The sequence below is a fragment of the Leptonotus elevatus genome, chromosome 1, assembly GCF_054856555.1.
Source record: "Leptonotus elevatus isolate MCC_2025b chromosome 1, RoL_Lele_1.0, whole genome shotgun sequence".
NCBI lineage: Eukaryota > Metazoa > Chordata > Actinopteri > Syngnathiformes > Syngnathidae > Leptonotus > Leptonotus elevatus.
The window spans coordinates 37,114,148-37,126,265 of record NC_141239.1 but is presented as its reverse complement, the minus strand read 5'-3'; the positions used below and the strand labels follow the sequence as shown (position 1 = coordinate 37,126,265).

The 12,118-nt window shown below is 38.3% G+C and overlaps 1 protein-coding gene across 2 annotated transcripts in view; it reads left to right on the top strand.

Annotated features, from left to right (window-relative positions):
* Positions 1 to 12,118, top strand: part of ccdc18 (coiled-coil domain containing 18) — a 30,779-nt gene that overhangs the window by 17,042 nt on the left and 1,619 nt on the right. Inside the window, exons 21-25 of one of the 2 annotated variants that reach the window (XR_015097238.1) lie at positions 1,524 to 1,637; positions 1,711 to 1,848; positions 3,200 to 3,610; positions 3,758 to 4,384; positions 7,419 to 7,494. Coding sequence is in view for 1 of the 2 variants with exons in the window: in XM_086096479.1 (XP_085952605.1) it covers positions 1,524 to 1,637; positions 1,711 to 1,848; positions 3,200 to 3,610; positions 3,758 to 4,384; positions 7,419 to 7,439 (1,311 nt within the window). In the remaining variant the exon portion in view is untranslated. Of the gene's footprint in view, positions 1 to 1,523; positions 1,638 to 1,710; positions 1,849 to 3,199; positions 3,611 to 3,757; positions 4,385 to 7,418; positions 7,651 to 12,118 lie in introns of those variants that run through there. The other variant, XM_086096479.1, reaches the window with a different exon arrangement.

The following is a 12,118-nucleotide window of genomic DNA, read 5'->3' as shown; positions in this document are numbered from 1 at the left end:
CATGATGTTGTTGGGGTCTCCTGGAAAGTGAATATTTTGCAGGTACAAGATTTCGGCCCAACAAGCGATATGTACTTTCAGTATATTACCAGTTTATATGTTTTCTGACAGTGTTTACGTATTTGCAGGGATGTGATTTTTCCGCTAATTCGCGGAATTCCGCTTTTTTTTATCTCCAAAAATAAAATGTTACAATTTTTTAAGTGGTAAAAAAATCCGATTTCGTCTCAACAGCGTTCCATTTTAGTGTTTCCGTAACTGAAATGAAACGGATCTTGCGATTGGCTGAAGTCTCCGTGTTGACCAATAAACGCGCTTGTTATAAAGGCATAGGCGTATGCCATTGTTCATTTCTCAGACGTTTTTGCCGGGTGTTTAAAGAAAGATGTCCGTGATCGAACGCAAAGATGCTCCGCGAGTTAAGGAAATTGACAAGATCGTGAAAAACAAGTTTCGATGGGACTGGTTAGAGAAGGATATATCTACAAATGTTGGAAAGAAGACTGTGACGAATTTGTTCAGTGACTTTATTCGGAAGATCGATCGTGCCGGGAAAGCGCTTTGCATTTGGTGCCATGATACCATTGACTATGGTGGGAGAGGTTTCAAAGCTCTTGAAAGTCACGCAAAGAGCAAAAAACACGTGAAAGAACTCCAGTCAAGAACAACAAATTATTCCATCGCTGGAAGTTTCGGTGCCCAAACGAAAACTCCAAAACTTTACGGCCTCCATCCCTTATTGACATCACAATCGGAAGCGGTAATAGAGAGACGTGATCCACCCCAACAACCTGTACCAGTTGCTGACAGAGTCGTGAATTTTGAGGTCGGTGGTAAACGTTTCAAATTAATCGAAATCAAATTTTCGAAAATATTATAACGTAATAAAAATGGTCATAAATATTTAACATGGTTAATCATTGACACAAACTCAAATGAATGCTGCATGTTTGCACTTTTCAGGTTTCAATATGTTGACTGTCTTGATGTATGCAGTTACAGAGATGATCTTAGTCAATGCATGATTGTGTTTTTACCAGAGCTTGCTGCATGAGGTATTTTATGTTTTTGTTATGCATTATGTATTACATTAAGAATGATTGATTAAATGATTTATTGCATGGTAAATATATATGATGATATTCTCAGTGATAGTTTTTAAAAGCAAAGGCAGTCCAATGTTTTTGAATGTGACTGATTTTGAGTTGACTAAAACTGCAATTTTATATGGGATAGTTCAATATACATTGAAAATTTATGCTGTTGTTTTGTCTATTTCTTTGTCATCTGAGTGCATTGAAAGTACTTAAAAACACGGAAAACCCATGAGCTCTGGACCTAGCTGAGTGCCCGCGGCCCCCAGACCCCCGGCTAAATTTTCAGATAATTTCACTTTGGTCAAATCACATCCCTGGTATTTGTTATTTGATGGAATATCATTCCGTGACTCAATTCAAAATTTATATTACCTATTCCTATTTCTATGACCTGATCTTTCAAATCTCACTGCTGTTGTGTTTCAGGAATCCCATCAGCATAGACTTGACACATTACTGCACGAACTGGAGAAAGCCCAGCGTAACTGTAAAGCTCTCACCTCACAACTAGATGCCATCAAGCTGCAGGAGGAGGAGTCGGTAAACACCGTTCACATGCGTCATGCGTTTGCACCTGCATTACGGCTCCTGACGTGTGTGCATGCATATGCAGGACGGGAGGCTGTGCCATGCAGAGGAGGAGCTGGCTCAGAAGGAGACGCACTGGCAACGGTCTGAGGCCAGGCTGCAGAACATGGTCGCTTCTTTGGAGCAGGAGCTGGATATGGAGCGGGAGCAACACAACAAGGAGGTACACCAAACTACCATCTTGAGACTTGTTTCTATTATTTTGGGTCAAGTATTGTCTAGTTTAGCCTGGGTTATTAGTGGAAGTTAGGGGAGTCTTCGTGGCATGTCCGGTGCATTTGTTTGTACGTGGGCGGATTGTATTTTATTGTGTAAAAAGTAAAAACAAACATTTCCTAAAGCTTAAATTTAGGGGTGTCAGGCGATTAGAATTTTTAATCGAAATTAATCGCATGACTTCAATAGTTAACTCACGATTAATCGCACATTTTATATCTGTTCTAAATATACAATAAAATGTACACTAAAAATATGGCTGCATCTTTTAGTCATCAGTATGGTAATTTCATAATAATTAATTCCATTAAGTTAAAATTAAAAAGATGTACTGTACTGTAAAAATTTAGTGTGATATTGATTTGTGTTGGTCATTTTTCTGCCACTAGATGGCATGACAGCAGTGCATTTTTTTTCAGATCAACTCATTCACTGCCATTGACGGCTCTAGACGTTAAAAATTCATTTGAACTATTTCTATTAGTTTCACATTCTTTTCCACTTTTGTTAAGGGTATGAAAACCTAGAAACAATGTTTTATTGTACATATAGAACAGATATAAGATTTGTGATTAATCTTGAGTTTAAATAATTAAGTAATTAAACAAAAAATAAAATATTATAAAGAAATTAGGAGCGTCAGACGATTAAATTTTGTAATTGTAATTGATCGCATGACTTTAACAATTAACTCACGAATAATCACACATTTTATATCTGTTCTAAATGTACAATGCATTTTTTTCTAGGTTTTCGCACTCTTGTTAACAAAAGTGGGAAAAATGTGAAACTAATAGAAATGGTTCAAATGAATTTTTGACGTCTATAGCTGTCAATGGCAGTGAATGAGTTAAGAGCTATCTTTAACATAAAGTAACTTGTGAAATTCTACACATTTTTAAAATCGTAAAACACAACTTTGACCCCAGTCCCCACAAATCTATACATTATGATTAAATGTACTACTGCTCAATTTTGACGTGGGTGTGTCTGCTGCGTTGTGACTGGCATTCCCCAAATTATCTCAAAATGAACGCACTAATTTTGACTCCCTTACTTAAATCCAAATATTGTACTTAAAAGTTAAAAACGTTGGGTTTCTTTCTTACTTTTAAATTCTCTTGCACACCACCAGGGGGCGCCCACGTACCGCTAATGGTACCTTTATCAGACTTAGAGAATTGCGAAGATAGTCTTCAATGAGCCTAACATGCTTCTTTTTAAAATGTGGGAACTTAGCCAACATGTTCTCAATTCCACTATAAGCTAAAAATGTGTTTTGTGTCTTTCCTGGTCAGCTGGATTCCCTGCAGCAGACCCGGGGTCAGCTCCTCAAAGTGTCCTCGCACATGTCATCCTCGCAGGAGAAGCTCACCTCTAAACTCCAGCAGAAGGAGATGGAGCTGGACCAAAGCAAAACCCATCTGGAAGACACTAAGATGGAGTTGGACCGCACCAAGGCCCAAGCCAGTCATCTCCAGACTCAGTTAGAGCAGAGCCAGAACAAGTTCCTGCAGATCGAGACTCAGCTGGAAAGCAGCCGGAATTTGTACGAGAACGTCAAGGCTCAGAACAATCAACTCCAAATGCAGCTGGAGCAGCTTAGCGCCCGGTCCAAAGAAGCCAGAGACCGCTCTGCTCAGCTCCAGACTCAGCTCGACTCTTCTCAGAGGACCATTGAGAGCTCCAGTGAGTCGCTGCTCATCAAGGTAATGCACGTTGCTCCAAATCAACACTGAAGTCAATTCCAGGTGTCTGAACTTCAGTGTTAATTTTTCTGATGACCATTTACGTTTACTCCCTATGTGCTTAAGTTGAGTTGAATTGAGTAATCTGATCATTTTGTTCACTGCCAGGAGTCTGAGGTGACTCGTCTCGAAGCCAAGATCTCCAGTCTGGAGCGAGCAGCTAAATGTCACAATCCAGCTGCGTACAATCCCACCGGCTCCCTCCATCCGCTGATACCCCCCCAAGAGGACTCCTTGTCCTCTCACTGTCTTCCAACAGCCGCCATGTCTCCATCATTTACTCACAAGACTTCCCTTCCCTCCCAAACCAAAACCTCACCTCCATCTGATGCGGGCCTTGAGCTTCTGCTCCAGAGCTGTAGCAACGACCTTTCCCTTGATCTTCCGCCGAGCCTCAAGGCTACGCTCAGGGAGGCGCTGAGCCAGAAGCCATGGCAGTCGTCCTACTCCAACTCGGTAGACCGCAGCTGGGAGGGACTCAGCAGCGCTGAGCCGCCATCGAGTTGCGAGCTCTCCTTCGACCCCCTCACCTACATGGTGGGAGACAGCAGTTCCTGCTCGGAGCGTACTATCATGGACGAGGGAGAGGATGAGCAGGTCGGGGCAGACAACCCGGACGAACCCATGAGCTCATTGAAGGGAATGTTGCGGTTCGTCAATCAGACTTTAGCCAATCAGGAGGATCCGTCCTTGTGGAGCTCCCCGGGATCATCGCAGAGCGAACGCAGCCTCCAGGTAACAGAAACTCAAAAACAACCATTTAACAGACATAAGTTTAGGCCAGGGGTCAGTAACCTGTGACTGTGGAGCCAGATGTGGCTCTTTAGTCCCTCACCTGATCTCTAAAGAAATGAGTAGAAATGTATCGATTTTTTTTTTTTACATATTTATTTTTTATTTTTTTGGATAAAATATTCTTCAAATTAATTAATGATTAAATAAAAAAATTAAGAATTAAATATTCAAAAAATTTCAAATTTTAAGTTAGCTAGGTGATTTATTTTTAAAATGTCCACAAAGTTGGCCATAAAAGCTGAAATTTACTATAAAATGTCCACAAAAATGTCAGAAAATTGATGGCAAAAAGGCATTAAAAATGTCCAAAAAAGGAAGAAGAGAGGCAGAAAATTACCATAATGTGCTCATAAAATTTCTAAAAATGTCAGAAATTTCACTAAAAGGCAGAAAAGTCTAAAAATGTATGAACAATTACAAAAACGAGAAAAAAAAAAACTAATCTCAATGTATTGGATGCTGCTCTCATATATTTCTGTTATGGTGCAGCTCTAATTAGTTCTTGGGCCCTCAGTACATTAGACTAACACAATGTTTTGTTCATCACAATGTTAAAATGTTTTGCGGCTCCAAACTGATTTTTGTTGATTTATTTGTCCTAAAATGGCTCTTTTGACAGTAAAGTTTGCTGACCCCTGGTTTAGGCTGTGTTTTGAATGACTCCCTATTCACTATCGTGCCCGATACTGTGCACAATGATTTTGTCATTTTGTAGTTCTTTATCGTGAGTGTAGGTTATTACACCAAGTACTAGTGCAAAAAAATACTTTGCTCAGCAACAAACTTGCAAATCCGATTTAAGGACAAAGGGGAAGCTGTAGCACACAATGAAGAGAACACAATGATGAATCCATGTCAGTGAAACGGAAACGTCATGCTCACATTCTCGACAATACTGCTCTTCAAACCTTTTAAAGCAAGTAGCACCTCAGAAAATTCTTAGCTCTCAAAGTACTACTATTATGACCATAATTAAATATTGTGTTCTTCCAAAGACATTTTATTCCGAAATGTGTATTTCATATTTTTGCAAGCCACTGTAACATTATGCACAGTGATTAAATTAACACAGCGCTTAAATTATATGGACGTAAAAAAAAAGAAGCCTACTTAAGATTCAGTTCAACTGTATGGCAAGGGATATTTAAGCGCAACTCATCAATAGATCAAATCAATACTCATTGGCATATAAAGTCCCCCCCGATATTTTTAAATATATTTTTGAATATTTTACTTCTTTAGGCAGCAGTATATTTATATATTTACTGGCAGTATATCCCGCTTGTTGAAGAATTTGGGGGCGGGGAAAAAAATAACACATCAATGCTATTATAATGGGGTCCGCTATATTCCTTCTTTGCACTGTATGTTTGTATTATATGGGCTCTTTGCACAAATCCACTACTTCCTGAACTCAATACCGCTCCTTCATTTCCTGTCTTTCATGATTGGACAAACTGATTAATCCAGGTGTGTCTGGCCATTGTCGTCGTGGTTACTGAGGTCAGGCACACCTGGATTAATCAGCTTGTCCAATCATGAAAGACAGGAAATGAAGGAGTGGTAGGAAGTAGTGGATTTGTGCAAAGAGCCCATGGCCACCAGGTGGCCACTAAAAGATGCAGCAAAAAAAAAAGAAATTATGCAACTGTTTTTTATTTATTTTTTACATCATTTATGTCATTATTGTTTTTTAAGTACAATATTTTAGAGTGATTTTTCATACATTACAAACATTTTTGCTTTTTTCCCCAATGGATTTCACTTGGGGAAACGGATTTAAAGCGGAAGTTCCGTCAAAAACGTTCTTTACAATATTATGTTCTATGCAGCTCCATAGTCTAAACACAGCATTCTGATTAATACTGTGTTTGTGGAGTCCACCTTTTTTAAATCCACCTCAGGGTGCGGCCATTTTGCCACTTGCTGTTGAGTCAACAGTGGTAACTGAAAATCACATCACAGTTGCTCAGGTAACGACCAATCACGGCTCACCTGTTTCTGAAGCTGAGCCCTGAGCAACTGTCATGTCAGTCAACAGCAAGAAAAAAAATGCCGCCCCCCTGAGGTGGCTAAAAACTGCTGGATTTTGCTACTTAACACATATTCCACAAGCTCAATATTAACTCATTCACTGCCATTGACGGCTATAGACGTCAAAAATTCATTTGAACTATTTCTATTAGTTTCACGTGTTTTTCCACTTTTGTTAACAAGAGTATGAAAACCTAGAAAAAAATGTATTGTACATTTTGAACAGATTTAAAATCTGTGATTAATCTTGAGTTAACTAGTGAAATCATGTGATTAATTACAATTTAAAAAAAATAATCGCCCTAAAGAAAAGATTATTAAAAATTAGGGGCGTCAGACGATGAATTTTTTTAACTGTAATTAATCGCATGACTTCAATAGTTAACTCACGATTAATCACAAATTTTATATCTGTTCTAAATGTACAATAAAAAAAAATCTAAGTTTTCACACTCTTGTTAACAAAAGTGTGTGGGAGTAACACTAATAGAAATAGTTCAAATGAATTTTTGACGTCAATAGCCATCAATGGCAGTGAGGCTGTTTTTATATTAGTGAAGGCACATATAACATTTCGTTAAGAAAAATCTTTGGGTTGACTTCCCCTTTAAAGATGAGTCTTTGCGAGCATGGTCACGTAACAAATTAAACTTGTACCTCAAGGCTCTCCCTGCACACTCCCAGCGCACAAAGCACAATCCATAAATGTGAGTCTGGTGTGCAGGAACTTGAGAACCCCGACCTCAAAGCCAAAATCTGGAAGACCATCTAAAAATGTGGCTGGACTTAGAAAGCGCCGAAATGGAAACAGTGTTGCTCCTGTGCTACACAAAACGAGGGTGAAAATATTCGCAAGACGACAAGGACGCCACATTCCGCGCTGAACGAACTTTCATTTGTTTTCACTCTGCGAAACTGACGCTTGCACGTTTGCCCTCAGATGTACAACAGGGAGGCATGAAAAGCCGCGGAGGAGAGAAGTTGACATCATCATCAGCATGTCTTTCTGTTTGAATGTAAGTTATTAAAGCCAAAGTACAGTGTTGTTGTTCCTGGAAATGACCTCACAGGTCTTTTATTGGACAGTCGAACATGCGTATGTCGGATGCCTTGCCTGTATATAATACTTTTCATTTTCAATACTTCAATAAATGTTATTTTTACTAGTGTAATTCTCCGGATCTTAGTTCCCATGCAAGCGGTGACCAAGGGATCCCGTTACCATAGCAACCGTCCCTTTTCCAAACCAAGGAAGGAATTTTTGGCTCAGTATCCCCAATGAAATTCTGAAGCGTGACTCAACTTGGTTCGGGTCTAGGATCCAACTGTGTGGCTTACATAACAAAAACCAAAAACGGTTCTCCACATATGCAACTGTGCAGCATCCCCCACGGGGTCATGAGGTCAGGGGCCCACCGACGGACGAGCCCCCCAGAGATTCACTCTCTAAAGCCTTGGTTTAAAATTGCATTCTAAGCCAATTCTACTAGTTTAGTGAACCCTCGTGCAGCCGCTTCAAAATGATTGAAAAATAGATCTTCACATTTGTGATTTTCTGCTACATATTCATTAATAATCAGCTAACATATGATTGGTCCATTTATTAATTTTTTTAAATCACAACCCTGTTTATGTAGTGCAACCCTCTAATCACAGCAACAGGGTTGGAGGTAACAGGGTTGCAAAATCGATTCAATCAAGGCTACTAACTATGTTATATATGAAAAATAGAAGCTTGGATAGGAACGGGAAACGCGCAAGAAGCATTTAGTTAGCAATATAGCACCTCCTAGAGGATCTCAGCAGCCATAACAGGTTGATACACAGCAGGGGCGTGAAAAGTTGAGTGGGGCACAAAAGTGGGCACTTTACATTCACAAGCAGCAAAGCCTAAATTCTATTTCAATTCAAGATCACAATCCAGTGGAAAAGCGCTGTATAAATGAAGGAGCCTATCATTTATTCATAGCCTATGAATACAACTTTTGGATGGTTCAAAATAGGGCTGTGCAATTAAACGAAATCCAATTACAATTTCAATTATTACATTCCACAATTACAAAATGGGCATAATCGTAAAACAAAAATGCGGTAAAAGATTATTAACTCATTCACTGCCATTGACGGCTATAAACGTCAAAAATTCATTTGAACTATTTCTATTAGTTTAACATGTTTTTCCACTTTTGTTAACAAGAGTATGAAAACCTAGAATTTTTTTATTGTACATTTAGACCAGATATGAAATTTGTGATTAATCGCTAGTTAACTAGTGAAGTCATGCGATTAATTACAATTTTTTAAAAAATCGCCTCTTGCCCCTAATTTTTAATAATCTTTTTTTTTTTTATGAATTTATTGTGTTGAGATGGACTGGAACAATGGTGGCTCCCTCTGCAAAGATTATCTCACGTAGAATCCCACTCCAGCACTTCTCTGTCTCATCGTATCTGTGGGAAAGATTCACATTTTAATAACTGCGCGGATCAACATTCCTTTCATCATAAAATGGAGAGGACTCAATAAATTAACCACTGTATGTCTTTGCCCGAGTCAAAATGCACAGAATTCAGAAGTCAGATTTTTTGGGGGTACATTTAGAACAGATGTAAAATTTGTAATTAATCGTGAGTTAGTGAAGTCATGCGATTAATTACGATTAAAAACTTTAATCGCCTGATGCCCGAATTTTTTTATCTTTTTTTTTTCTTCTTTTTTTAATTCATTCACTGCCATTGACAGCTATAAACGTCAAAAAATAATTTTAACTATTTCTATTAATGAAATTCCCCCCCCCCCCACTTTTGACAAGAGTATGAAAACCTATAATTTTTTATTGTACATTTAGAACCGATATAAAATTTGTGATTAATCGTGAGTTAACTAGTGTAGTCATGCGATTAATTACAATTAAAAAAATAATCGCCTCTTGCCCCTAATTTTTAATAATCTTTTTTTTTATGAATTTATTGCAGTGAATGAGTTAATACTCATTTTGAGTTGTTTAAATTTATATATTTGCACTTTTATTATATTTTAAAATAACTCATTTAATAAATCCGTACTGCCGTACTGTATAGTAGGAGATCATTTTGTCGTTCTGCCAGTCATCATATGACATCAATCGACGTTTATTTTAAACGGCCCACACAGTCCAACTGCGAATGGCTCATTAAATAATCTTTGTGTTAATTTGCAACATATAAACGTGTGGAACCAGACGTCACGTGACTCTTCTGCATTGTACACATTAATCCGAAACGTGCAAGACACGACTTGCTTTTAATACCCTGTCCTGTCTTGTCCTGTCCTGTCCTGTCCTGTCCTGTCTGTGTGACTGAAATAATCAGATGTTGTAAAAGCATCTACATTTTCAAAGATGGTCTCTTGGCCTTCGTCGTGTTAAGAGCCTTGCAGACTGAGGATGTGGTTGATTGTGTGGTTTTGCGGCAAAGTCGTCACTCGGCGCTCGAGTTCCTCTCTTCAACTTCCTGTTGTCTTTTTTGAACACAGACTTGCAGGTTTCACATTGTCTATATCATACTTTCAAAATTACTCTTGTGAGCACATGACTTTTATTTATTTTGGCTCCATAGCACTTGCCCGTTATATCTAAATTGTCAAATGAAATACAATTTTACCGATTATAGATCTAGTGCTGGTATGGGTATATGACTGCGGCAGGTGTACCTAATGATACGACCCTTCCGTGTATAGTGTGTTTACCTTGAACAATCATTCTTGAAAGTCTTTGCAAATGGTCACCTCAGCGGTGCCACCTTATTTCCTTTCCCGTCTGGACAAACGAGACGGACGAGTGTCACAGCTGGGCATGTTTGCAAAAGACAGTCAAGCCGTCAAAGCTGCAAAGCTTGAACGGCTGCCATGTCGGCAGGGATTATTTAAGGGGCGGATGAAAGTGCAGCGGGTAGACGCACAAAACACGACTCGGCAAGGGTTGACATACTTTAATCAAACACGAGGCTTGTGGACAGACAAACAGCCACCCGGGTTGTAATTAGTCACATACTCTTTACTTAAAGGATTTTGTGTACCTCAACAGCACGTCTGCGATCGTTATCACAAGGTAGCAAATGGATGTTGGATAATTGAACGCAGGCGACCTTCACTAGTTGCAACATGATGTAATGTTCCTCAGCCGCCGATGCACTTTCAATTGCTTCATTGAACAAATGGCAAGTAAACAAAGCACATTGCCGACGAGTCACTAAACATGCTAGCCAATTGTATTGCATACATGGACTCATGTCTTTTTTTTTTCTTCTTCTTCTTTTTTTAATATTAAGTAGCATATTCAAACTGTATTTCAGTTGATGTATCAGGACCTCAGTGGGAGTTTTGTTGTCAGGTCACAGCTGCCTTTGTTACCTCAAGCCCCATGCATTAGGGGTGGGAATCTTTGAATGTGTCACGATTCGATTCCGATTTATGGGTGTGTGATTCAATTCAGAATCCATTTTCGATTAAGAACGATTTTTTTATTCAAAATGATTTGATTGACAATGATTTTTGCTTCAATTTATAGATGTGCAAGGAATTGTAATGATCTACTCCAGTCTGCTATGCTAATTAGCGCGCTACTTTTATCACTCAAAAGAACGGCTCCACGCTGCAAAAAAAACAACTTTTATTGGAATAACTTGATCGTGACTTTTTCCTTCTACTCTCTAATGTGGCTACAACTTAACAGTGTATTAGACCGTGTAGAACCACACTGCCCCTTAGTGGCCAAACCGGGTACAACATGAACAGCGCTCCCAATAAAGGCACACACAAACAAAGGGAAGACAGTATAAAATAATTTAAATAAAATCGATTTTCTGACATTTAAAATCGATTCTGAATCGTAATAAATGAGAATCGTGATTCTTATGAGAATCGATTTTTTGGCACACCCCTACCATGCATAAAGGTCGGAAGTGGTTACCATGATAACATTTAAGAATGGATGAACCAGCTAGGCCCGTTTGTTTTGCCTGCCTGCTGGAATAAAAATGCCCTTTCCCAAACAGATTGACACTTGCCATAATATAGTACAAACAAAAACAAAGCACAGCATTGAGGAAGAATTGAAAGAGAATTTCATTTCATCCATTGACGGCTATAAATGTCAAAAATTCATTTGAACAATTTCAATTAGTTTAATTTTTTTCCACTTTTGTTAACAAGAGTATGAAAATCTAGGATTTTTTTTTTATTGTACAAGTGGTGTTAGAAAAAAATCGATTCGGCAATATATCGCGATATTACAGCGCGCAATTCTCGAATCGATTCAATACCCAGCCGAATCGATTTTTAAACCTCAAATTTTTATGGGAATATTCAACAAAACGTCTTACTTAGGGTTAGGATTCACACATTAAGCACGGAAGAATGTTATATTAATGGAACATTAAACCGTAAGATTTTATTTTAGTGCTGTTCAAACATGAAACAGACTGCATTCTGAATATTATATATATAATATTATTAATATTCTGAAATACATTTTCATACAAATCTTACAGTGTACATGTACAAGTTTACTGATTAGTATTTTTTAAATTTGAGTTTTAAAAATTCGCAATAATCAATTTATAGATTCGTATCGGGATTAATCTGTATCGAATTGAATTGTGA